Raw genomic sequence first — 26,963 nt, 5'->3', positions numbered from 1 at the left:
TAAACACAAAATACTTTGACCAGGGCGTGACAGAACCCCCCCCCCCCCCCCCCCCCCCCTTCCCCTAAGGTGCGGACTCCCGAACGCACCTCAAAACAATAGGGAGGGTCCGGGTGGGCGTCTGTCCATGGTGGCGGCTCCGGCGCGGGACGTGGACCCCACTCAGTCAATGTCTTAGTCCCCTCTCCTCGCGTCCTTGGATAGTCCACCCTCGCCGCCGACCATGGCCTAGTAGTCCTCACCCAGCAGATCGGGACTGAAGGACAGCTCGGGACTGAGGCAGCTCGGGACTGAGGGGAAGCTCGGGAGTGAGAGGAAGCTCAGGAGTGAGAGGAAGCTCAGGAGTGAGAGGAAGCTCAGGAGTGAGAGGAAGCTCAGGCAGGTAGATAGATCTACCAGATCCTGGCTGGCTGGTGGTTTCAGCAGATCCTGGCTGACTGGCAGATCCTGGCTGACTGGCAGATCCTGGCCGACTGGCGGATCTGGAAGAGTCTGGCTGACTGGCAGATCTGGAAGAGTCTGGCTGACTGGCAGATCTGGAAGAGTCTGGTTGACTGGCAGATCTGGAAGAGTCTGGTTGACTGGCAGATCTGGAAGAGTCTGGTTGACTGGCAGATCTGGAAGAGTCTGGCTGACTGGCGGATCTGGAAGAGTCTGGCTGACTGGCGGATCCTGGCAGACTGACAGCTCTGGCTGCTCCATGCAGACTGACATCTCTGGCTGCTCCATGCAGACTGACATCTCTGGCTGCTCCATGCAGACTGACAGCTCTGGCTGCTCCATGCAGACTGACAGCTCTGGCTGCTCCATGCAGACTGACAGCTCTGGCTGCTCCATGCAGGCTGGCAGCGCTGAACAGGCGGGAGACTCCGGCAGCGCAGGAGAGGAGAAAGGCTCTGGCTGCGCTGAACAGGCGGGAGACTCCAGCAGCGCTGTACAGGAGAAAGGCTCTGGCTGCGCTGAACAGGCGGGAGACTCCGGCAGCGCTGTAGAGGCGGAAGGCTCTAGCAGCGCTAAACAGGCGGGAGACTCCGACAGCGCAGGAGAGGAGAAAGGCTCCGACAGCTCTGGAGAGGCGCACTATAGGCCTGATGCGTGGTGCTGGTACTGGTGGTACTGAACCGAGAACACGCACAGGAAGCCTGGTGCGGGGAGCTGCTACCGGAGGGCTGGGGTGTGGAGGTGGCACAGGATGGGCTAGACCGTGAAGGCGTACTGGAGATCTTGAGAGCAGTGCTGGCACAGGACGTGCAAGGCTAGGGATGTGCACAGGAGGCCTGGTGCGTGAGGCTGGCACCAACTTCACCAGCCGACTAACACGCACCTCAGGACGAGTATGGAGAGCTAACCCAGGTGCCATCAAATCCCCGACACGTTCCGTCGGGCGAATTCCATGCAAAAAGCACCAACACAGCAACTCCCTCATTTCTCTCTCCTCCAATTTCCCCATTAACTCCTTCACAGTCTCTGCTTCGCTCACCTCCAACACCGGCTCTGGTCTCCTCCTTGGCTCCTCACGATAAACAGGGGGAGTTGGCTCAGGTCTGAACCCTGACTCTGCCACACTCTCCCTGAGCCCCCCCCCCCCCCCCCCCCCCCCCCCCAAGAAATGTTTGGGGCTGACTCTCGGGCCTCGCTTGCTTCGCAAACTCCATTCTCCTATATCCTTCCGCGCACTGCTCCATCGAATCCCAGGCGGGCTCCGGCACTCTCCCTGGGTCGACCGCCCACCTGTCTATCTCCTCCCAAGAAGTATAGTCCATACTGTACTCCTCTTTGGGCTGCTCCTGTTGCCTCTTCTCCTGCTGCACCTTTGGGCGGCTACACTCCCCTGGTTTAGCCCAGGGTCCTCTCCCGTCGAGGATTTCCTCCCATGTCCAGAAATCCTTATTCCGCATCTCCTCTTTGGGCTGCTCCTGCCTGTTGACACGCTGCTTGGTCCTTTTGTGGTGGGTGATTCTGTAACGGCTTTCTTCTATCTCCTCCTCGGACGAGGAGATGTAGCAAGGATCGGACCAAAATGCAGCGTGTAGATTGCGATCCATGTTTAATGAACAAACGTAAACATGAATTAATACAAACACTACAAAACAAAAGACCGAAACAGCCTATACTTGTGTAAACTAACAAAGACAGGAACAAGGACACTAAGGACAATCACCCACGACAAACTCAAAGAATATGGCTGCCTAAATATGGTTCCCAATCAGAGACAACGATAAACCTGCCTCTGATTGAGAACCACTTCAGACCACTTCAGACAGCCATAGACTTTGCTAAAACCCCAAACCCCAAGACAAAACACACCACAATACAAAAACCCCATGCCACACCCTGGCCTGACCCAATACATGAAGATAAACACAAAATACTTTGACCAGGGCGTGACAGGTACTTTGAAACCTGCTTCATTTTCCATTGTTTCACTCTCCTCTTGAACTCCCATTTAATTCTCCAGCACCCCCTCAGCGACCTCAATCGCAGTCTCACCTACTGCCCCCCCCCCCCCCCTTTCCCTGCTCTACCACAACTGCCCACCTTCTCCCTTCTCCTGAACCCTTAGCATGTTCATCCCTTCTCAGTGGTGCTTCAGCAGCACCAGCGCTTAGAGCTGCTACCGGGCTCTGCACACTGGTTCTCTTGACAATTACGCACCAAATGCCTCTTCCACAACCAAAGCATTTCATTGATTCAGTAGAAGCGTAGAACACATAATCAAACCCATCAATCTTGAAACTAAAACGGTCAATTCAGTTCGTCAGTATCCTTCTTTACAATCATGTGCACTTGTTTCCTATGAGATGCATGTTTCAGCAAAGGAGATTTGCATCCAAAAATAAGATTCTTTATTGTAGATACAAGTTGTCCATGACGAGAACTCTCGCTCCAACACTTAATCTCTAACAAATGGGGGCACGTTAGAAAGTATAACTCTCAACTATCGTATTCACCTTTTAAATGGAATCTAAGAGTATTACTACAGCGCTATTCATCCTTGAGGTTGATTTTATGCTATCATACCCAATGATAGCGCCCACTGCTAAACTACATTCTTCCACCGAACACCCTGCCACAACTGGAATATTCACCCCATGCCCCCAACAAAGTTTTTCAAACTCTAAACCTCCACGAGTGGCCATTACAACCAGCCTCTCCCACTGGTTGCGCCCTGGAGAGAACCAACCTCAACGATCCCACCACCCCTATACGTGCTTAGTGATAGTGAGACAATATAAAACAACTCAACTACCCAATATAGTGAAAATAATTCCATTGTTCGCGCCTGCTTCCGACTCACTCCCAGCATGCTCTCCGACAAGAAAGAGAGACTACTCTTGAGGGTCACCTCTACTGTCGTCTGTTTTAGGGAGTCAGACTCCCATGAGAAAGAACAAGAAGCTGAAACAAACAGGGTTTCATTGTGCCTCTGGAAACTTGCTGTCCTTGCTGTCTCTCTTTAACTAAGATTTCTATCTCTCCTTCTCTCTCCATCCCTCTCACTCTCTTCAGGATGAGAACATCATGCAGTCCATGCAGCTGTTTGACAACGTCATCTAGAAGCCTCTGACATAGAAAAGGGGCTGAAGAACAGGGGAGGTGTGTTTGTGCGCGTGCATGTGTGTGTTGTGGGGGGACTCTGAAAGGGGCTTGGACATTGACCCTCAGCCCCCCACCCCAAATCCTGACACCTCCTTCTAACTCCTTTCTCTCCGCACCCACTGCAAGCCAAAAGAAGGCCCCTCTTATCCAACCTTTCATCTCTTCCAGAGACACAGAGAAGAGAAGGGCTGGCTCATAGACTCTGACCCACACCCACACCAAGGACCTGTTCAGGAATGTGCAACTTTACAGAATGTTCAGATAGAAATGCGTTGTGCAGAACAGATATGATTGCCAGTCGTTTGTAATGAGGAGTCAATCGTGTCAGCTCTTTGTCAATCTGCAACGTTCGAGGTGATTTTCCTCATTGAATACACTTGTTTCATTAACCATTTCATTATTTAACACTCCTGTTTCTGAGAAAGCTGCTGTAGCCTGCTGGCTGGACTCAACCTTACGATTAAATCCCCCTACTCACTGATCTAAGGTCAGTTTTGCATAGCCCCACCTAATGGTTAAGGTTAAGGTCAGGAGTGGTTCAGCGGATCCTAGATCTGTGGATGCCAACTTCTACCAGAGCAGGTTGACTCCTGACACTTCTGACATTAATACAGAGGTAACTAGTACCACTTAGTGGACAAAAGGAGGAAAGGACACCTGGAAAAGGGACAACAGAACAGAAGGGACTGAGGATCTGAAGGATGAGACTCACTCTTCACGAACAGAAGAGACATAGTTGTTTTCAATAAGGGACTGATTTTAATATCGCATGATGATGTCTTTAATAATAACCTATATATATATTTACAGAAATACTACAGCCTGTCTGTTGTCTGTCTGCTGGTCCTAGAGTCACCCACAGGTGCCTCACTCCGTGTATGTGTGTACGTATTTGCGTGCGTGTGAGAGGCTGTACTGGCATTCCCGTCTCCGTTAGGAACCCATTCAGATTTCAACCCCATACGAGACCTCCTTTGTACTAACACTAACTTACCCTCTGGCCTTTGTACCTGTTACCTTAGCTATAGGTGTATGCTGACTGTTGTACCTCTTCCAATAACCCTGTGGTCAAGAACTACTAAACAGTCTGTGGCGCTATATTGATGAACATGCTGGTTGGACCATCTAGGCTCCCGAAGATCCCTTTCTGTATTTACAGGTGACTAACTGATGCAGTGAATTGTGGGAATTGAAGTTCAAAACTGTAACACTGATTATTTTGCATTATACTTATCATACAGTTGAAACTGAAAGCATTTCTGTTTAGATCGACCATGAAAGACCAGCAACATGTCAAGAACAATTTAATCTCCTTCAGAATCTAAATTAAGCCTCTTGTTACATGTCTACGTGTGTGCGTGGGTAGGTGGGCATGAAGACAGCAGTAATGTTTCCTGCTTCCCCCCCCCCACTGACACCAAAGAGTCAGGCACACCAACTAAAGTATTTAAAGCCACCCTCAGTTATATCAGGGTATAAATAAACACATTTGTGAAATGTGAGAGAGAGGGAAGAGAGGAGAAGGAGCGGAAAGGAGAGTAGGAGTGTTTTTGTGTGTACATTGTGAGAGAGTGAAGATTTGTCGATTGAATAGTACAGTTTCCCGATTCTTTGCAAACTTGATGCCGTTTCCTACTGGGTGTTTAAAAAAAGGCTGTTTGAAATGGGGTGGAACGCCTACCTCGTGGTTCTGAATAGAATGCTGATCTTTTGTAAGATAACACTACCTGTATCCATCAACTACTTCCTGTGTCTTTCATTAAATTACATTAATTACTTCACTTTCAACCCCCCCAAAAATTATAATATGCCATCAGGTGGGTCAATAAAAAGACAACAGTGGCATAAGCAATAATGTCCATATTTTACCCCCTTTTACCTACTCCTGGGAGTAGGTAAAAGTTGCCCCTAACCCACTGGTCCAGACTCCAATTTTCCTAGTCACATACTGATTATGGTTAGGATTGAGAAGGATAACTGACCCTAGAACTCTGGTTAAGGCCAACTTCCACCAAGAGTGTATTATTAATCGGTTAACACCCTTGTTGTAATAACCTGCACTTTCTTCCAACACCAATACAGTATTTGTAACTTCTTATTTCTTTACATTTCCATTTTATCCAATTGAACATTTTCACATCTCTTTTTGGGGGAGGCAGGGGAGTGGTCTGGCTCTGATTGCCCCCTTGCAGGTGCCGTAGGGGATTTCCTGAACTGACCACCAGTGAAACCTGTCTATACTCGCATGTACTGTCATAAAGCAAGGATACCTACTAACCCATTGTTACTGACCGTGTCTAGTAAGTTGGCTAGCCTCAACTGTTGCATTGCATATTTAAGATGTGTATATTTTGTACAGAGAATAAAAATCACAATGCTATGCATCTTCTTGTGTGAAGGTTTTTTAAGTGATCATTTTGCTTCATTCGCAGTTTGCCTGGCTTTCACTACATAATACAGCCTATTCCTAAACGGTGTCCATCGAGAAGGAAACCGCTAAGAGTGTGGAGTTATGAAGCTCTGAAAATACTGAGATGGTTTAACATTGCCTTTTTTTAAAGACAAGACATCTCTAGTAACAAAACAAACTCAAGATTCCATATGTATTTATCACACACATACCCAACACAAGTGTCCTAAACCAATATATAATACATTATTTAACATACAAAGATTGCCCTCCAGCCACTGATCCTGGCTCAGATATGCCGGTATACCTCAATCGTTCAGGTAAGGATTGGGGAGTTGGGTAACTGATCCTAGATCTGTGGTACCGCAAGCATTAATATTCACCTCAGTATGAAAATATAGAAAAATCAAGAGGCAGTGCATTGATCAGCAGAAACAGACAGAAGTCAAAGGATGAGACACAACTCAATAAGTCAAAAGCATTCATGTCCTGTCCTTTTCAGAAGCAAAAGGCACACACACACTTCCTATGTACCCGTTAGTATTATGTAATTATTGTATGCAAGCCTTAAATGATCAGTTGACTTTTGCGTTCCAGCCTGAAATCAAAAAATAATAATTCTCACCCATCTACACAATGCCCCATAATGACAAAATGAAAACAGGTGCTTCAACAAAGTACTGAGTAAAGAGTCGGAATACTTATGTAAATATGATCTTTATGGGGTAGTGTGAAGAGTAATAAAAAAAAACTTTAGCAATTTTAGAACAAGGCTGTAACGTAATAAAATGTGGAAAAGTTGAAGGGGTCTGAATACTTTCCGAATGCACTATAGAGGGATGAGGTTTTTTTTTCTTGAAATTCAGGCTGTAACAACAATGTGGAATAAGTCCAGGTGTATAAATACTTTCTGAAGGCGTTAAAATGTGCCAACATAGGATTTAGTTTTAGAATTTTTGCAATATAATTTATGAAAATGTCCGTAATATGTCTGCCACTAACAGTGGAATCAGTGTTTCACAGTATTACTTACCCGCCGGTGTTGTGATCGGCTGTGATATTCACCTATTGATTTCTCCCGCCGGAGTCAAATCTGTTTTAAAACTTGGAAAGCTGTTCTGAATTTGTGGCCGTGTCATCTAGTGTAAATCGCTAATTTCCTGGTTGCTAAAATTCTACACTGCTCAACTCAATTTCAGTTTATTAATAGTCGCTATCTAGTGACATTGAAATGTAATCTGTCGTCAGCTGTAGTAATGCCTTTCAGTGAGATTTCTAAACTACAGGCGACTCACCTCCTGGCCCAACCACTGCACTGCTGGGGAAAAAGGTAGTGAAATAAGCTTGAACATTCTTGCCATTGCATCAACCAAAACAACCTTTATATAACTGAATTCTAATGTTATGATAGAACTTCAAACCGGTGGAAGGAGCTTGCAGCTTTGCAACATAGAAGTTCACTGACATAGTATCAAAAGACCCAATCCATTGTTTTATAGAATGATTCTCTCCTCTCTTTCTTCCTGGAGCATCTTGTCAATATTCTTCTTCTTTTTTTCCCCCTTGGACTGGTTTGTCTCTGGAGGCCTGATGGAGTCATGGCAAAGTGGGCATCTACTTGGCCACCTTCCTGAGCTCTGCGAGGACCCAGATGGCCAATGAGAGCAGGGCGACAGAGCCTGACTGGTGGGTCGCTGCCAGGGGAGTGGGCACGTAAAGAAGCAGGGTACTGATGCCCAGGGCAACCTGAGGATGGAAACACAGGGACAAATTAACACCCATTGTACATACTGATTTTCAAAAGCACTCTCAAAAGCATCAGTGTAAAAGAAAGCATTGGTGTATGACGTATTGTGTGTGTGTGTGTACCTGCGCATAGGCCATAGCTGTAAGGCAGGATATGGCTATCTTAGCTCTCCTAGGTAGCATCATCCTCCTGGAGAACATATAGAGACCTGTGATGGCCGTCAGAGACGAAATTGCCTGGAGGGAGAGGCAGGGAGTAACAGTTACTGTTTAGTGGTCATCTGTGGCTCAGGTGGCGCATGCAACGCCAGGATTGTAGATTCGATTGCCGCTGGGTCTATCCATACGAAAATGTATGCATGCATGAGCGTAAGCCGCGTTGTTTTGAAAAATGTATGAAGTGCGAAATCAATCACCTACATAAATAACAGAAATCAGATCAATAAAACGAGGCTGTGTGCGTTATGTACCAGAACTCGATGGTCAAACTGAACAGTGGTGGGGTTCTCAAAGAAGTTCTTGAGTGTTGGAGAAAAGGCCAGGAGGTCATCAGGGATCCATCTGTCTCCCATCAGAGGGAAAGAGTTATACACCAACCCAGCATCCAGCCCTGCTACAAACGCACCTGTAACACAGACACACACCATCGTCAGTCATGTTAGGGTTATTATGGCTGGGATGATACCAGTATTGTGGCAAGGAAACAAAACTAGGGACGAGACGATACCAGCATGGCGATACGCATTGGTATCGTGGCAATGAAACGAAATATGAAGCGTATTTAAAGTCTTTAGGAAAACAGCCCTAATGTTGGAAACATCATTATGTTTTGTCATTTAGCAGATGCTCTTATCCAGAGTGACTTACAGAAGCAAGGGCACAACAACAGATTTTTCAACTAGTCGGCTTGAGGATTCGAACCAGCGACCTATTGGTTACTGACCCAACGCTAGGCTACCTGCCGCCCTGTTGTCATCCAGAGTCACATTTATCTATTTATTTTTCCTGTGGAAAAACATATTGCAAAACTGGTCTCATCACAGCCTTGACTCTTGCCATATTTTGTTACGTTACAGCCTTATTCTAAAATGTATTAGATGCATAAAAATCCTCAGCAATCTACACACAATATCCCATAATGACAAAGCATCTTGTTTCCATTGATCATCCTTGAGATGTTTCTACATCTTGATTGGAGTCCACCTGTGGTCAATTCAATTGATGGAACATGATATGGAAAGGCATATTCACCTGTCTATATAAAAGGTCCCACAGCTGACAGTGCATGTCAGAGCAAAAACCAAGCCAATGAGGTCAAAGGAATTGTCTGTAGAGCTATGAGACAGTGGTGTCCATCATTCTTAAATGGAAGAAGTTTGGAACCACCAAGACTCTTCCAAGAGCTGGCCGCCAGGCCAAACTGAGCAATTCGGGGAGAAGGTCCTTGGTCAGGAAGGTGACCAAGAACCCGATGGTCACTCTGACAGAGTTCTAGAGGTCCTCTGTGGAGATGTCCTTCCTTCCAGAAGGACAACCATTTCTGCAGCACTCCATAAAATCAGGCCTTCATGGTAAATTGGCCTAACGGAATATTGGCCAAACACTATATTTACAATGACCATGAGAAACAAGATTCTCTGGTCTGACAAAACCAAGATTGAACTCTTTGGTCTGAATGCCAAACGTCACATCTGGAGAAAACCTGGCACCGTCCCTAAGGTGAAGCATGGTGGTGGCAGAATCATGTTGTAGGGATGTTTTTCAGCGGCATGGACTGAGAGACTAGTCAGGATCGAGGCAAAGATGAACGGAGCAAAGTACAGAGAGATCCTTGATGAAAACCTGCTCCAGAGCTCTCAGGACCTCAGACTGGAGTGAAGGTTCACCTTCCAACAGGACAACGACCCTAAGCACACAGCCAAGACAACGCAGGAGTGGCTTTGGGATAAGTCTATGAATGTCCTTGAGTGGCCCAGCCAGAGCCAGGACTTAAACCTGATCGAATATCTCTGGAGAGACCTAAAAATAGCTGTGCAGCAACACTCCCCATCCAACCTGAGAGCTTGAGAGGATCTGCAGAGAAGAATGGGAGAAACTCCCCAAATACAGGTGTGCCAGGCTTGTAGCGTCATACCCAAGAAGACTCGAGGCTGTAATCGCTGCCAAAGGTGCTTCAACAAAGTACTGAGTAAAGGGTCTGAATAGTTATGTAATATTTCCTTTTTTTAATGAGCAAAAATGTGTAAAATCCAGATTTGCTTTGTCATTATGGGGTATTGTGTGTAGATTGATGAGAATTAAAATAAAATAAAAATAAATTTTAGAATAAGGCCTAACAAAATGTGGAAAATGTCAAGGGGTCTGAATACTTTCCGAAGGCATTGTATATACACAATCCACATCCAAACCTGCTACAACCGCCACTTTGGCACACACAGCACACACAATTACCTGAGAGTGCCGTGAGGAAGACCAATCCTACAGTGCCCTTAGCAAACCTCCTCAACTGGTTCAGACGCTTAGTATTAGCCAACTAGGAGTAGAGGGAGGGGACACAGATTCAAAACATGATTAATAGTTAATAGATTAATAGTTTGAGCTTTCGGGTGTGTGCGTGTTTCAGTACCTTGTGCGGCTCGACCATCAGTGTGAGTCCGGTCCATAGACTAGCACAGTAGAGCAGCAGAGCTGACCCTAGGTGAGCAGACAAGCGATATTGACTGACTCGGGGGACATCATAGGACTCTGGCTTCTCCTCCAGACCACTCTTCACCATGTACCAGCCCAGGAGGCCCTACAAGAGGGGAATGGAAAGACATGGGGAAACCATTTTAGACAACTTAGACCGTAGAAGCCATGTACAGCTTAGGTTCTCAGACAGTCCCGGAACATTTGTGTACTGTATCATCTGGAAGAGGCAAATCCAGACCTGCCAACCTTGAATAATTTGTATGAGTACCACTTCAGCATCGTGACTGCTCCCCACAACTGCGCGAGCGACACTCACACTGCTCAAGTCATGGGCAAATGCACCTTTTTTTGCCTAATAATGATGTTGGCAGAAGACTGCCTCGGTAGGAATGGTAGGCTATAGAGTTATGGGTACTTGGTAATTGGCTGCTCTTCAGTAGCTAACTAGAAACACATTTAAAATGTACAATCAGGGCTCTCCCTAGGATTTTCAGACAAGGTGGTGCTGATGTAAGCCTAAGGTTGGGTAGGGGGAGGTCCGGAGGTGGTCAGCATTAAATTATAGCAAAAGCCTTGTGTTTGGTATTTAATGAAATGAAGGTGGTCTCCATGACACTTTCATAGGTAACATTTAGGGGTAATGATTATTCTAATTAATATGTGTCTTTATGTGGATAGTCTAGTGAAAATATAAACAGTCTTATTCTTACATTATGTTGGGGAGAAAATTCGGAATAATTAAATTACTGGATACCATCTTGTAGTCTAGCAAGGTTGGAATATCATCTTGTAGTCTAGGTTATTTGGAATATGAAGCAACTGAACTAGGTCTATATGAGCTCGTTTCAGAGCTCCATCATCTCCTTCATTTATTACGTCAGTGTCTCCATCCCTGACCTGACCTAATCCATCAAGTTAGGTCTGACTACTAGGCTACCATTCATTCAACATGCCTTGTTGACATTGGTGAACTGACTATTATCACATCATTAGCAGCCTACTGTTGACATACAGCTGTTCTCAAGAGGACTATATACGTCCCCAACTGTTGAACTATCGTGTGCTCGCTCTCACTTTCTTTTTCTCCCTCGCCATCACTTCATCCTCCAACCCTCCTCCATACCTGGAAGATGACAAAATCTAGAGTCTCAGTGAGCATCCCTTCATAACTTTGTTGAACTATAATCCCCCCCCCCCCATCCCATCTTTACTCTCTTACCTGAAAGAACACAAATCCACAGAGTCCCAGTGCACGTCCCTTCATAGATCTGTTGAAGTAGCCTTTCTTCCAGAAGTAGATCGTGGGGAGGACATAGGCCAGCCCTACCAGCCTGCCCCACATCCTGTGGCCCCACTCCATGTAGAAGATAAACTTAAACTCTGGTAGAGTCATGTCATGGTTCATTCTGGAGAAAAACAGAGCGGACAGTGAGTCATCAATGAGATGAGTAGTCAAAAGTTAAGTAGTTTGCAACAATCTTATTTGACAGAAAGGCTTGCTATGTTAGAGCGATTCCCAGGTGAAATTAAAACTAACGCTATGGTTTGAGATAGTTAATTCCGTTAGCATTTTAAGAGGACATTTGGAGGACTTCTTTTTTTAAGGCAGGTATAAATTGAGCATTTTCACACCACTGTCGAGTATCTTAGAAAGGTCAGAAACAGGTTCTTAAAGGGATTTTCCCACATAACCAGTAGGATGAACTTGTGGATACCATTTGCATGTCTCTGTGTGCAGTATGAAGGAAGTCAGAGGAAGAATGCTAGCGTACCTGTAGACTTCCAGTCATTGCTCTAACACTACTTAGCATTGGCTCGCGAAACAACTGCTAACTTCCTTCATATTGCACGCAGAGACAAAAAAAAATGTATCCACGAGTTCATCAAACACAAAGTAGAAAAACAGGAGAATCTCCCAGTATCCCTTTCAAACATAATTATACATGTTCTGTTGATGTAGACTTTGAGGTAGCCTAACTATCAAGACAGATACATACAGGCCAGGCACTCACATTTTGAACTCTGGGAACTGCCGGTACTTGGCAAACTCAGCCTCCCACTCGGCCCGAGTCTGAGGAGGCTTCATCTCTCTCACCAGGTGCCAGTCTACCATTGAGAGCCCTGACTCCGTCAGCCTGGATGGGGAGAACACACACAAAGAGTATCTCTCAATAAAATACAAAACATAGGAGATGTGATTGCAGTGAGTCGTCTTCACAAACATTACAGCTAACTAGCTAGGTCTTGCAGCTCCAAGTAAGGCATTTATCCTGCAGGATCAATAACAAGTAGACCCATTATTGAACACTGAAGATCCAACCAATGTGGTTACAGCTACAGTACATTGTTTCTCTTCCATGATGTGTTGCTGCATTACCTTGTGACACCTCCCAACACCACTGCCCCGACCACCAGTCCACTGCAGCCCAACAGCCATCGGCCGAGGATCCGATTGGTGGCCGCGTTGGGAACTGTAGCTGGAGCTGTGTTGGCTCCTGCCTCTGCTGTGATGGAGTGCTGGCTTCTCTTCGCCAGCCATTGCCGCAAATGAGGAGTCCGCTGTTGTTATGGAAGAGAGGGATGTTAGACCTTCAGCTAAACACTGAGTGTACAAAACATTAGGAAATTTATGCTCTTTCCATGACAGACTGACGAGGTGAAAGCTATGATCCCTTATTGACGTCACCTGTTAAAATCCACAAAAATCAGTGTAGATGAAGGAGAGGAGACAGGTTAAATTTTGTGTATGTGTGCCATTCAGAGAGTGAATGGCTAAGACAAGTTAAGTGCCTTCGAACGGGGTATGGTAGTTGGTGCCAGGCGCACCGGTTTGAGTGTGTCAAGAACTGCAAAACTGCTTGGTTTTTCACACTCAACAGTTTACCATGTGTATCAAGAATGGTCCACCATCCAAAGGACATCCAGCCAACTTGACAACTGTGGGAAGCATTGGTGTCAACATGGGCCTGTGGAAGGCTTTTGACACCTTGTAGAGTCCATGACCTGACAAATTGAGGCTGTTCTGAGGGCAAAAGGTGTTCCAAATGTTTTGTACACTCAGTACATACCATGGACAATTGTATGAATGTATACTGCGTTTTATTTTTTTACCCCCTTTTTCTCCCCAATTTCGTGATATCAAAATGTGATTTTGTCTCATCCCTGCAAGGTCGAGTCATGCGTCCTCCGAAACATGACCCGCCAAGCCGTGCTGCTTCTTAACACCCGCTCGTTTAACCCGGAAGCCAGCCAATGTGTCGGAGGAAACACTGACGACCGAAGTCAGCTTGCAGGCGCCCGGCCCACCACAAGGAGTTGCTAGAGCACGATGAGCAAAGTAAAGCCCTCCGGCCAAACCCTCCCCTCATTGAGACGACGCTGGGCCAATTGTACGCCGCCCTATGGAACTCCCGGTCACAGCCGGCTGTAACACAGCCTGGGATTAAACCCCAAGCTGTAGTGATGCCTCAACACTGCGATGCAGTGCCTTAGACCAATGCACCACTCGGGAGGCCCCTGTTTCTCATACTAAGATGGACCAAGATGTGTTGTTTTTGCACATATTTGTTCATTGGTTTTGCAACAGTCGGTTGGATGGGTCAGTTCATTGATTTTGCAATACGTTGTTGCCATTGATTAAAAGAGCAAGAATTGGATGCACTGTCCAACTTGTTTTGGTAAACAATATATGTGAACAAAACAATTATCAGTTGGTTGCATAAATAATAATGACTAAATATTACATGAAATTGACATTTTAAATCCAAATGGAAACCCCTTTCTTAATATGTATTGGCAATAATTAAGTTAATAGTGAGGCATGGAAAAATACTGTGGATGTTTGAAATATGAGTAGGTATGATGATTTGAGCTATGCTTCTTCAGCAGGGGAATAAAAACAATTAGCACTTGAATGTTGTAAGAAAATACTGTGTAAATACTGGAGTGATGCATGATTGTTAATAAAATTGTTCATAGAATATTTTTTTTATACTGTGTCCATGCGTATAGGCAACAAGTACATTGAAATTAAATTGTTTTCAAGTCATTGAAACAACGACCTGAAAATTGTGTCCTTTTAACTTTCACTGTCAACCAAAACTGAGCGTTGATTGAACGTCAAGCAGTTGTCTTTACAACATTTTTTTCTCGGTGGGATGCCTCTACTGCCCTTCATTCCAATTAGACTGGTTTTGGATTTCTCCCTGACCGAGATGGCTACCATTTTCACCCCATTATGGAACTTTGAGGGTTTATGACATAACCCCTCTAGTGTTTAATAGGATCTCTATAGGATGCGGTAAGTGAAACTTCCTTTCGTAGGAAGGCTGGGGGCAATTTCATGAGTTAGGACATAGAATCCGTCGTGTGATTAGTTTAGCCTGCAGATACATACTACAGCTATGTTTGTATTGGTAGTGGTATGAGGTGGGATTATGCCGGTCATTGTTTAACGAGCTACATGTCTAAACAAAAGACTCGACTTCACCAGATGATTACATGGCCCATCAAGTTAGCCAGGTGTGTCTGGGGGTGATTACAGCCATCTACTGTATTTCATGAACATGTGTACATGTCTAGACAATGGTGACCCATCCACTTAGCTAAATGTTGGTGGTTATAGCATTTACTTCATATGAAGGAAGTTTAGATACACTGAGTATAAATGTATTTGGCTAAGGTGTTTCACAATTCCTGACATTACATCCCAGTAAATATTCCCTGTTTTAGGTCCGTTTGGATCACCACTTTATTTTAAGAATCTCAAATGTCAGAAAAATAGAGATAATTATTTATTTCAGCTTTTATTTCATTCATCACATTCCCAGTGGGTCAGAAGTTTACATGCTATCAAATACTAATTCAGTGTATTGCCGTTACATTTTTTAACTTGGGTCAAACTTATCAAGTAGCCTTCCACAAGCTTCCCACAATAAGTTGGGTGAATTTTGGACCATTCCTCCAGACAAAGCTGGCTTAACTGAGTCAGGTTTGTAGGCCTCCTTGCTCCCACACGCTTTTCAGTTCTGCCCACAAATTTTCTATGGGATTGAGGTCAGGGCTTTGTGATGGCCACTCCAATACCTTGACTTTGTTGTCCTTAAGCCATTTTGCCACAACTTTGGAAGTATGCTTGGGGTCAATGTCCATTTGGAAGACCCATTTGCGACCAAGTTTAATTTCCTGACTGATGTCTTGAGATGTTGCTTCCATATATCCACATACTTTTCCTGCCTCATGATGCCATCTATTTTATGAAGTGCACCAGTACCTCCTGCAGCAAAGAATTCCCACAACATGATGCTGCCACCCCCGGGCTTCACGGTTGGGATGGCTTTCTTCGGCTTGCAAGCCTCCCCCTTTTTCCTCCAAACATAACGATGGTCATTACGGCCAAACAGTTCTATTTTTTTTTTCATTAAACCAGAGGACATTTCTCCAAAAAGTACAATCTTTGTCCCCATGTGCTGTTGCAAACCGTAGTCTGGATTTTTTTATGGCGGCTTTGGAGCAGTGGCTTCTTCCTTGCCGAGCGGCCTTTCAGGTTAAGTCGATATAGGACTTGTTATACTGTGGATATAGATACTTTGTACCTGTTTCCGCCAGCTTCTTCACAAGGTCCTTTGATGTTGTTCTGGGATCGATTTGCACTTTTCACACCAAAGTACGTTCATCTCTAGGTGACAGAACACATCTCCTTCCTGAGCGGTATGACAGCTGCCTGGTCCCATGGCGTTTATACTTGAGTACTATTGTTGATACAGATGAACGTGGTACCTTCTGGCGTTTGGTAATTGCTCCCAAGGATGAACCAGACTTGTGGAGGTCTTCAATTTTTTTTCTGAGGTCTTGGCTGATTACTTTTGATTTTCCAGTGATGTCAAGCAAAGAGGCACTGAGTTTGAAGGTAGGCCTTGAAATACATCCACAGGTACACCTCCAATTGACTCAAATGATGTCAATTAGCCTATCAGAAGCTTCTAAAGCCATTACATAATTGTCTGGAATTTTACAAGCTGTTTAAAGTCAGTCAACTTAGTGTATGTAAACTTCTGACCCACTGGAATTGTGATACAGTGAATTATAAGTGAAATAATCTGTCTGTAAACAATTGTTGGAAAAATAACTTGTGTCATGCACAAATTAGATGTCCTAACGGACTTGCCAAAACTATAGTTTGTTAACAAGAAATGTGTGACGTGGTTGTAAAACGAGTTTTAATGACTCCAACCTAAGTGTATGTAAACTTCCGACTTCAACTGTATATGACCTGCAGTCAGATTAGGATGTAGGCTAAGGGCTAGCTAAAGTGTATTTTTACCTGCAGTTTTTCCCTTATTGTAGGCTACTACTTTTACCACTTTTAGCTTTGAAATCTTTGGTTGTTTCCTAAACTACTCACTATGTTTAGCACATGGTCTCACATGTGAATCCTTAAAGAGACGGGTTGGGCTAAGGCTTAAGAGCGTGTGAATGATGCTGAATGGGTGTAGACAAAGAAGAGCGCTCCAGTAGATGTACCAAAACATTCAAGGACCATTTTCTCAAAAGCGGGGTTACAAGTTCATCAACTTTCAAAGTAGAATTATTTTCCCATTGTTCCTCAACTGCAGTGTATGATATACCATTTTCTAGCTCGGCGTCTCCACTTTTGTCCAATGTAAAAATAAATTGAAAATGTTGCTACATAAGATCGAGGCGGTCGGTCACATTTACTCTCGTCCATCTGACTGCGCAATCCACTAATGCTCGCTCTACAATGCCGTAAAAAATAATAATAATTTAACCTTTATTTAAATAGGCAAGTCAGTTAAGAGCAAATTCTTATTTTACAATGACGGCCTACCCCGGCCAAGCCCTAACCCGGTGGGCCAATTGTCCTCCGCCCTATGGGACTCCCAATCACGGCTGGTTGTGATAGAGCCTGGAATCGAACCACGGTCTGTAGTGACGCCTCTAGCACTGAGATGCAGTGCCTTAGACCGTGCGCCACCAGTTCTTTAAAAAAGTAAGACTTGTTTCTGTTCAAAATATCCTTATTGTTCCAAATGAAATACCTATGCTAGGAGAAATTGTTTATATATTAACGACCACACTAAGAATACTTGTCTTTGAAAAGCAGATACTTTTGTAGGAATCTTATCAATGTTATAGTTACAAAGTAACATGAAATTGAAGCCACCAAAACGGGAGAAGATGATGGATGAAATTCCACATTGAAGTAGGATTCTTTAAGAAATGTTTAGCCCAATTTATCTTAAAAGTATTAAAGAAAAAATTGAGACCACCATATTCATATGTGTTCATAACAACAGATTTCCTAATATAATGTGTACGATTTTTCCAGATGAAGATGCAAAGCATCTGGACAACCGCTTTACCTATACTTGTAGGGACTGGGCTGCATAAGGAAGTCTTGAAATACCTTCAGCTTTAGAAAGCAATACTTGACCTTTCAAGGATAAATCCCTTTGCAACCAATGGTTCATCTTCTTTTAGTTTTTTCAATAATAGGTATGACATTTCATGAGCATCTTTCCTATTGATCCTTAGATATGGTAATCAAGGTATGTTACTTTTTCCTTGACTGGAACATTGCATTTAGAGGGTATCACAGTTTTTAACAGCAAACAATTCACACTTAAGGTTTAGGCAAAGACCAGACGCTTTGGAAAATATATTTATCACATCGACTGCTCTAGGAATCTGGTCAGCATCTTTCAAAAAGAGGGTGGTGTCATCTGCAAGCTGACTAATGATAATATCTCTGTCAGCAATAGAGATCCCTTTTCATATTGCTGGATTTAACAGAACTTGTAAGAAGTTGAGAGTGCAAAATGCTTCCATTGAAATTATTCTTTAGAGTGATAACTCCAGTAGAGAGTTCAGAACCATGAGAGCCATACATAATTTCCCCACTGAGACCTCCAGAAGTTGACGTCGGTAGAAACTCAATGAGACTCTTGAACAAAAACATAAATCTGTTTTAAGCTGTTTGGCAAATAAAAATAAGGCTTTCCGCTTTACATTATTTCTTAACTCCCTAGCTTTATTGAGTGAAACGATAGACAACGATAAAGTGGAATACAGAACAGAAAGTACTACGAGCTAAACAACAATCGCAAATCGAGTAAAAATGAAAAGAAACCAGCATTGCACACCATATAGATATAAATTATTGAGTGAGAATAGTTTAGCATAACAAAGATAACTGCCAGAACAAGAAACAAAAAAGAGCTTGCTCACTGCCTATACTGCAGGTAAAAATATCAGAAGTGAGAGAACAAATCAAATAGTAAATATCCATTACTCCAGCAGTCCTGTGCAGGTAGAATGAAAGTTTAAAAACCTTAGAGCCAGGAGTGGGATCTGATCACAGAGCTAGCTAGCTATCTAGGTAGCCTATGTTGATCACCAGGCACAGTCTGTGACAGTCCTCATGGAGGAAGGTTGATTTTGGAAAGTAAGCCGCTTTCCCCTCTTTTCGTGATTTTTCCACAGCTAGCCACAGTTTCTCTCTCCTTTCTCTGTCTGCCTTCAAGAGGTATTCAGCAAACCGCAGGTTGTTGTCGCGTAGGAAGGTCGATTTCTTGGCTGCTTTCCAAGTGGCATCCCTGTAGATCCATGATGTGAACTGGAGAATGACACCTCTGGGCTTGGAGTCACCCTACCTTCTCGTGTTGAGGCAATCTAGTGTCGACAACATCTGCTAGCTCAGCCTTCTCCTTGGATAGGATAGCTTGGCAGACTTTGATGGTCTCTTGCCGCACATTCTTCCCATCTGCCTCGGGAACTAAGTCTGGAGTCGCTTTCGAGTTCCGCGATTCTTCTTTAGCACAAGTCCATCTTTCCCTTCTTTTTGAAACGCTTTTCGATGTGGACGACATTCTTAACATCCTTGATTTCCATGCATGCAAAGTCAACCGTTTTTTTTAAGCCCTCTATTTCATTGAGTTGTCACCGACCATTTTCTCTATGGCATCAGCCTTGCATTGATGAGCCTGGAAAGAGTGGCGATAACATCATTATTGGCAGTGGCATCTGGGCCCAGTTCAAACATGCCTTTCTTGGAAGCTGACGGTTTGCTTGGGATTACAGGCAAAGAAGGAAAATCTGTCAGGCCAGTATAGTTGTGGCAGTTGTCAATCAAAGCATTTACCTCCTGTATAACGACATTGGATGATGCCTGAGCATTGCTAGCGGAGGAGGTAGCCAAGATTTCTCTTTGAGACAATTTGGAAAATATCATCTTAAATCATCAATAACCTGGTGTTTTTAGCAAGAAAATTATTAATTTGGTAGTTCAAAATAATATACGGATATTAGAAGCATGTCTATCTAATACATTTAATGACAAACCATCTAACTACTTGGTTAAACATATGAATTACCTGTTGCACAACGTTCCGTTCGGCGCAGGTGTTGGAAACTGGTTTGCCATACACCTGTGCAACATGTAGTTCACATGTTTAACCAAGTAGTTAGATAGATTCTAATATCTGTACATTACTGACTCGTGACTGACAATTGTGAAAAACGTTAGGTAAAACCCTAAAACGAGGTGAAGTCAGACCATCTACTTAAATAGGCAATAGAAGAAGAAAAAGCGTGTCTATCATGTTCATTTGATTGGGTTAAGACGAACCGTCACTCCAAAATTAGCGGACCAATGGAGACTCATTGGCTACGCCTCCCTCTAAACCCCGCCCTTCACGGGAAAATAATGACAAAACTCGCAATCGAAAAGACTGGCAGTGAAAGCAAAGATACGAGTGGCGTAACCAAAAGGTAGTACATGCAGGCAAGGGCTAAATGTATTCAATAGGATTGATTGCTGGGAAAGTTTAACCGAAAACGATTTTTGCATTCGTTTTCAAATATTTTTTAATCACGTCGGAGTTTTGCTCTCGCTTTAAAATTATTTGCATTCAACCGTCCTCATTTGTACATTCTCAACTTTATTTTTCATGTTCACGATTTATTTAGTTTTAATTCAATACATTTGGCGTTAAATTGACCCCATAAATGTAATCGTCACAACATTGCAGTTAAAAACGACTGCCTACCAGCACCGATTTCTGAATGCTAGCTATATACCAGTTTATATGAACTGGACTTAGAAGTCACTTCTAAATCTGAAAAGGTACAGCTTCTAAATGTTATTCAGCGAAAAACAGCCACATATCCAAATTGGACTTTAGTAACCACATTGTGGGCGTGTTACAATACATCAATCATGACGAATATCCACTTTGTTAGATCAGTTGTTTAATGTGCTTCAATCGAGCGTCCTTGTTCTATACCACATGGTCTGCGTTACATTGTCCTCTTTAGCTACCGCATCTACTGTATGCTTCCTTCACCTTGGAGTGACATTTATGCCGCGTTCAAAACAAAACAGGGAACTCTAAACTCCGATGTCAGTGCGTTCAAGACAACTGCGAACTCCGTGGAAAAACCAGGTCCGACTGGGAACAATAGTTTTGAACGGTCATTCAAGCCAGAATTCCAAGTCCGGAAATCGGGCATCTTTCTTGGGCTCCGACTTTCCGACCTAAAAAAGTCACTGACGTCATGATTTGACCTTTTTTCCTCCGAGTTCCAAGTTGCCTTGAAAACAGCAAGACATGAAAACCACTTTCCGACATGATGCAGGTTAGTCAGTCATGATAACGTTAGCAGCTTGCTAGCTAGCCCATTTCCTCCACTTACATTGCTCTGCTGAAATCCTCTCCCAGCATTTCGACAGCCACACGACACCAACGTCCGTAACGAAGGGAGCAGCATCCTTATTTAAAATGGTCCTCTCACGCAACAGCGGTAGGAAGACTGGGCATCGATAAAAAAAAAAAAACGTTACACAACCGTAAGTGTTTCCTAACAGAGACATGCAATTCAACTCTGACCTCTGACGTCACATCGAGGCTATACAAATAACATTTTACAGTTGTACTTTAAAAAAAATAATATCACAAACATACATGTATAAATTGATACTTGTGGATTAAAAACCCATAGTCAATCAACTCTTTCTATGATTGACGTTTCACCAGGACGATTAATCGATCACAGATAGGGCAAAATAGATGAGCGTGACCGATGGCCGAATGAAGGGTTGGTTCTTGACAACAAGTGAAGGCTGAAACGGTGGAGAGTTGACGCGCACACAGAACAAGGAGCTAGTAATACAAATATTTGGCTGACGGGTAGGTGAACACGGAAGTCGAAACTTGAAATAGCTTAAAAGTTTGGTATTTGTCGACATATGCTGTGTGAATTGATTTTGAGTAACGTTACACCAGTCTGGCATTTCATGGAAACAATATTTCTCTCCGTGTGTGCGTAGGATGGCAGAGGGCTTTTTGATGGAGGTGTGTGTGGACAGTGTGGAGTCTGCCATCAACGCCGAGAGGGGAGGTAAGCTATGCTGCTGTAATGCTATAGTGTAAACTAACCTCCCCTAAGTGAAGTTGACTTTAGACCACGACTCTGCCATACTGTTCCTGGAGAGCTACCCTCCTGTAGGTTTTCAATCCTATCCCAGCTGTAACTAACCTGATTCAGTTTATCAACCAGCTAATTATTAGAATCAGGTGCATTAGATTAGGGTTGGCTGTGTGCTTGCCGAAGAGGAGTAGACTTGTGACGCTGAAAACCGTTTAATTGTTCTTTACCTCATCGAAAACATAGTTGGCCCTTGTTTGAGTGTGAGAAAGGTCTTGACAACACGCTTGGGTTGGAAATGGCAGCCAGTACTGTGGACGAAATGGAAGAAAGGTTGGAGAAGCAACAGCTGTGCTGGAATGCAAACAATATGGGTGTCAGTTCTGATGATATGGAGTGGGAGGATGAGGGTCAAGGAAGAAGAGATATCATAAAGAAGGCCAAGGTAGGAAGCAAGAGTAAAAATGTGTGTGGAAAGTGGTGATGGTGTTTGGTGAGACCACAGGGTCTCATTTACACCATATCTGACTAACCAATGTTGTAGAGAGAGGTGAAGTGAAACTAGCCCGGTTCGTTGGAAAAGGTAGATTGGTAATATTTTGTGGTAGTCCGGCTCAGCAAGGGAAGATCGTGCCAATAAAAAAAGAGAAGATTAAAAGCCATGTCCCTGGTGCTTATGCTAGGTTGAGGGAGTGATCACTGGGGTTCCAATATCTATGTCCATAGATTATATTAATGTGAAGGGAGGCAGTGATTGAGGCCAAAAGGTTGATCAGTAGGAAAGCGGGTCAAAGATGTGAAAGCGTATCAGTGCTACTGAGGTTTGAGGTTTTGCCTGGACAAGTACAGATAGGATTCCTTAGTTTTAATGTCAGAGAATTTGTCGCCATTCCCATTGCAGTGTATTAAATGTCAAAGAGTGGGACATGTAGCTGATCCGTGTAAAGGAAAGAAAATATGTGCCAAGTGTGGAGGTGAATGTGGGACAAATGTGAAGGTTAAGTGTTGTAATTGTGGAGGGGAACATAGTGCAGTATTCGGTGGATACCAGGTGCAGAGGTTGAGATATATCAGTCATCATGTATCATATGCAGAGACAAAGACAGATTGGTGGAACTACAGTGCGGACTGATGGAGCTTCCATGGCTGCTCCTGTACTAAGTGTACCTACTGTCGGGGCTGGTGCTTCTGCTGGTCCTGGCATGGTTTGCAATTATGAATGTGCTTTGATAGTGACTAAAGTTAACTTCATAGCTTTCATTGGTAAGGTTGTCAACACGACTCGGGTTGTGGAAAGCAGAAATGCCAGGTTGAAGGTTATAGTGGCACTCACTGTCATTGAGGGTACTTGTAGGAGTACAACTTCCATTAGCATTACGTCACTACATGCCGCACCCACTAGCATTACGTCATTACATGCACACTAGCTAATATACGCTAGTACTAGCTAGTGTGCATGTAATGCTTCTAGTGACGTAATGCTAGTGGGTGTGGCATGTATTGATGTAATGCTAATAGCTAGCTAGCTAGGTAGTGTGTACTTGCTAGCGTGTGCTACCTAGCTTGTGCTAGCTAGAATGTACAACGCTAGCTAGCTAGCACACATGTCTGTTGAAGCCAGACCCTATTGAACCCAGCTCTCGCATGGCTTAACTTGGTGGGCGAGGTATGTAGTTGGTCATCACTACACACCGTGGGTCGTCATTGTAACCAAGAATTTGTGCTTAACTGACTTGCCTAGTTTAGACCCTACACCAATCTGCTCCCGAGTGACACAGTGGTCTAAGACACTGCATTTCAGTGCAAGAGGCGTCACTGCAGTACCTGGTTCGAATCCAGGCTGCATCACATGATTGTGAGTCCCATAGAGCGGCACACAATTGGCCCAGCGTTGTCCGGAGTAGGCCGTCATTGTAAATAAGAATTTGTTCTTAACTGACTTTCTTAGTTAAATCAAAATAAATACTTGGTGTATGTCTGTAACCCACAGGTGCTGGTCGGCTGGAGCTGTGTTCTAGTCTGCTAGAAGGAGGAATCACGCCCAGTATAGGTGAGGGTGAGACCCACAGCCTGTATATGGGTAAACCCATACAGATCTCAATTCATGTTTATGGGTGTCTGTCAACGGATGGCATAAAAGATTGCGTTCATGTAGCTCTTTTCACTGTCTCAAAGTGCTTTATGTTGTATGAAGGTAGTGTTTTCACATGGTAATGAAAATGCACATTTGTCTTCACTTTTGTGTTGTAACCTCTCTTTCTCTCCATCACTTGGTTTGGCCCAGGTCTGCTGCAGGTGGTGAAGCAGTATGTGCGGATCCCGGTCTATACCATGATCCGTCCACGCGGGGGGGATTTCCTGTACTCGGACCGTGAGGTGGAGGTGATGAAAAAGGACATTGAGCTGGTGAGGAGTCATGGGGCAGATGGACTGGTGCTGGGAGCTCTGACTGAGGATGGGAGAGTAGACGCTGAACTCTGTATGGAATTGCTAGGTAGGAGTGTGCATGAATTCATGCAATTTAAGTGGGCACAGAGTCTTGGCCCTGCCATCTGAGATTCCTGGGATCCTTAAGCGAGGGTTTGAAAATCGACAAACTGTCAGTGATGCGGATTATAATTTAATCCAATTTATTCCTTTATTCCCTCTCCACCAGCTGTTTCTCGTCCTCTACCTGTTACTTTTCACAGAGGTAAAACAGCTTCCTATGGTTTCATGACTGCCTGGTCTTGGTGACATTTATGTTAAGACAGACTGACACATGAAAGAAATTCACCCCAACCCTGACCTTTTATTGCTGTGTTGTAGCCTTTGACATGGTGCACGACCCCATGGTTACCTTGGAGACGCTGGTGTCTTTGGGGTTTGAGCGTGTTCTGACCAGCGGATGTGACTGTTCAGCTCTGGAGGGACTGCCTCTCATCAAACGCCTGGTGGAACAGGTGAGTCTGGAACAATTTTTTTAATTTTTTTATTTTACCTTTATTTAACTAGGCAAGTCAGTTAAGAACAAATTCTTATTTTCAATGATGGCCTAGGAACGGTGGGTTAACTGCCTGTTCAGGGGCAGAACAACAGACCTTGTCAGCTCGGGGATTTGAACTTGCAACCTTTCGGTTACTAGTCTAACCACTAGGCTACACTGCCGCCCCAAACAATAGGCAGGGATCCAATCCTAAAACTTACTCCTTCTACCCAGTTCCAAAACAACCCCAAACCACCATACAGGGTGCACCTCAATAGTCTGAAGATACTTTCTCGCTTAATGTCCTCCCATTCACCTTCGAAGAAATAGGTTTCAAAACTAATTTCACACCTTATTCATCCAACCTATCATGTCAGCTGTCTTGCCCCTCTGTCCCCTTTCATGTTTTCTGATCTGTCCTTTGCTACTTTTTCACCAATCCTGTCTTTTCATCCAACAGGCTAAAGGGAGAATAACCATTATGCCTGGTAAGTTCCCTACATTTGTTTAAGTCAAGTGAATTCCCCCTTTCAGCTGATTATCACTGGATACTGCATACAAGTCTGCAGTAACAATGTACCTAATGTTCTTATCTTTTTTTAATGTGTGTGTCTGTTCTAGGAGGGGGTATTACAGAGCGGAATCTCCAGAGGATTCTAGAAAGTTCTGGGGTTCTGGAGTTCCATTGTTCTGCTCGCTCCAGTAAGGACTCTGCCATGAAGTTCAGGTGAGTCCTTGCCATAAAGCAAGCCCGTTTACCCATAAAGCACTTGTGACAATGCTTTTAGTTAAAAGCGCTACATAAATGAAATTAGTACTTCATTTATTAGTTCTCTCTGCTCTCCCCTGCAGAAACTCCTGTGTGAACATGGGTGCCTCGCTGACAGCTCCCGAGTATGGCCTGAAGGTGGCAGACGTGAGCAAAGTCCGCTCTCTGAACGCTATAGCCAAGAACACCCTGTAGTGACGACAAGCACATACACACCTGAACTCCCTGTATGGCTGCTGGACAGCTGTCCTCAGCCCCTTTGGGTAGCAGGCCCTCCTGCTCCTATTGAGCCTGACCCCAAAATAGTGTAAGGAATAGTTCAGAGGCTCTCTTACACTGTTCCTGGAGAGCTACCATCCTGTAGGTCTTCCCTCCAACCCTAATCTAGCTCACCTGATGCTAATAATGAGCTGGTTTATAAGCTGAATCAGGTAAATTACAACTGGGGTTCGGTTTAAAAACTACAGGAGGGAAGCTGTCCAGGAACAGGGTTGGAGTACCCTGGAATACGGTGTAAGTTCGAAGCTAATCAATGGATTTTTGTAGTAATTTCTAAAAGTGAGGTCATGTTTACAGAATGACTAAATAAAAAGGTATATAGGCTATCATCAAATCCCTTAGGCATTGTAAGATGTGTAAGGTTTCATACAGCTTTGTATCCACAATAGTTGATTAGGCATTGAATTACACAATGGCAGAATCCTGTTTCCTGGAGGTTCAGCTTGATGTCATTACTTGATTGTTATGTGGAGAGTTCCCCTCCATACAATGAAAAGTGATTTGAATATTGGGGAAAGCGCAATATAAATCCAATTATTATTACAGAGTTATTGATAGAAAAGAGAGACCTGCACACTGTTAATGTGGAAAAAGACATGTGTTTTTATTATAAATTCATGTTTAAAATGTTCTTAGGGAGCGTCAAAATTTACACAATTGTCACCTGGAGGAAAATGGGGGAGGGTCATGCTTTTCATATTTCAATCAGGGAGTATTTTTTAAAATATAGTCCAGGGGAGGGTCATGTCATTTGTAATCGATTAAATGTCATATTGCTCAATGTTTGGGAATTAGTTGCTTATTATATCTCGACGTGTGCCCGACGCTGCCCCTCATTCCTGATTCCAGTGTTGTAGTACTGGAGTCCGGTCTAGAGACCACGTTTTGAGCGTCTGGGTCTTGTCTCGATATCGGATACATTTGTAATTTCTACCCGAGACTTTATTTTACTTTTTTACATTTTATTTCACCTTTATTTAACCAGGTAGGCCAGTTGAGAACAAGTTCTCATTTACAACTGCGACCTGGCCAAGAAAGCAAAGCAGTGTGACCCAAAC

At 43.9% G+C, this 26,963-nt stretch overlaps 3 protein-coding genes and 1 long non-coding RNA gene across 10 annotated transcripts in view; 2 read left to right on the top strand and 2 right to left on the bottom strand.

The window, feature by feature from the left end:
- LOC110502255 (Kv channel-interacting protein 2) overlaps nucleotides 1-5,982 on the top strand; it is a 96,760-nt gene extending 90,778 nt beyond the window's left edge. For all 4 annotated transcript variants that reach the window (XM_021580155.2, XM_021580154.2, XM_021580157.2 and 1 more), the window contains one exon: nucleotides 3,511-5,982. In XM_021580155.2, the coding sequence (XP_021435830.1) occupies nucleotides 3,511-3,558 (48 nt within the window). In that variant the 3' untranslated portion in view covers nucleotides 3,559-5,982. The remainder of the gene's footprint in view (nucleotides 1-3,510) is intronic.
- A 207-nt stretch (nucleotides 5,983-6,189) lies between these two features.
- Nucleotides 6,190-21,359, bottom strand: LOC110502253 (cytochrome c oxidase assembly protein COX15 homolog). The gene is made up of 9 exons (XM_021580145.2): nucleotides 21,161-21,359; nucleotides 12,825-13,006; nucleotides 12,460-12,582; nucleotides 11,667-11,853; nucleotides 10,383-10,550; nucleotides 10,208-10,289; nucleotides 8,227-8,381; nucleotides 7,880-7,993; nucleotides 6,190-7,756 (listed from the first exon to the last, which is right to left on the bottom strand). Exons 1-9 carry the CDS (start codon nucleotides 21,233-21,235, stop codon nucleotides 7,625-7,627), a joined length of 1,218 nt encoding a protein of 405 aa, XP_021435820.1. The 5' UTR covers nucleotides 21,236-21,359; the 3' UTR covers nucleotides 6,190-7,624.
- Nucleotides 18,477-20,000, bottom strand: LOC110502256. Its single transcript, XR_002470306.2, has 2 exons — nucleotides 19,608-20,000; nucleotides 18,477-19,449 (listed from the first exon to the last, which is right to left on the bottom strand). It is a non-coding gene; the product is annotated as an uncharacterized LOC110502256 (long non-coding RNA).
- cutc (cutC copper transporter homolog (E. coli)) lies at nucleotides 20,162-26,686 on the top strand. 4 transcript variants are annotated; one of them, XM_021580149.2, is made up of 10 exons: nucleotides 20,162-20,236; nucleotides 21,502-21,654; nucleotides 21,795-21,865; nucleotides 23,883-23,942; nucleotides 24,177-24,386; nucleotides 24,549-24,584; nucleotides 24,701-24,834; nucleotides 25,318-25,345; nucleotides 25,479-25,584; nucleotides 25,710-26,686. In XM_021580149.2, exons 3-10 carry the CDS (start codon nucleotides 21,796-21,798, stop codon nucleotides 25,819-25,821), a joined length of 756 nt encoding a protein of 251 aa, XP_021435824.1. In that variant the 5' UTR covers nucleotides 20,162-20,236; nucleotides 21,502-21,654; nucleotide 21,795; the 3' UTR covers nucleotides 25,822-26,686. The 4 variants fall into 4 exon arrangements, with proteins under 4 accessions (XP_021435824.1, XP_021435821.2, XP_021435825.1 ...); XM_021580147.2 differs by lacking the exon at nucleotides 20,162-20,236 and adding an exon at nucleotides 21,187-21,314; XM_021580146.2 differs by lacking the exon at nucleotides 21,502-21,654 and having other exon boundaries at nucleotides 20,163-20,236.
- The last annotated feature ends 277 nt before the right edge of the window (nucleotides 26,687-26,963 follow it).

The sequence above is a fragment of the Oncorhynchus mykiss genome, chromosome 23 (assembly GCF_013265735.2).
Source record: "Oncorhynchus mykiss isolate Arlee chromosome 23, USDA_OmykA_1.1, whole genome shotgun sequence".
NCBI lineage: Eukaryota > Metazoa > Chordata > Actinopteri > Salmoniformes > Salmonidae > Oncorhynchus > Oncorhynchus mykiss.
This window is presented reverse-complemented; position numbering and strand designations above follow the sequence as displayed.

What these genes read in the sequence shown, in the direction of transcription:
- LOC110502253 (XM_021580145.2), bottom strand. Translation starts at nt 21,235, where the DNA reads ATGCTGCTCCCTTCGTTACGGACGTTGGTGTCGTGTGGCTGTCGAAAT. An exon ending in GTGTTGGGAGGTGTCACAAG is followed by an intron (nt 12,583 to 12,824) that starts GTAATGCAGCAA and finishes CTCCCCATCCAG; the next exon opens with GCTGACGGAGTCAGGGCTCT. An exon ending in CTTCCTCACGGCACTCTCAG is followed by an intron (nt 8,382 to 10,207) that starts GTAATTGTGTGT and finishes TCTGTGTTACAG; the next exon opens with GTGCGTTTGTAGCAGGGCTG.
- cutc (XM_021580146.2), top strand. Translation starts at nt 20,172, where the DNA reads ATGACAAAACTCGCAATCGAAAAGACTGGCAGTGAAAGCAAAGATACG. An exon ending in ACGAGTGGCGTAACCAAAAG is followed by an intron (nt 20,237 to 21,794) that starts GTAGTACATGCA and finishes GTGTGTGCGTAG; the next exon opens with GATGGCAGAGGGCTTTTTGA. An exon ending in GAGAATAACCATTATGCCTG is followed by an intron (nt 25,346 to 25,478) that starts GTAAGTTCCCTA and finishes TGTCTGTTCTAG; the next exon opens with GAGGGGGTATTACAGAGCGG.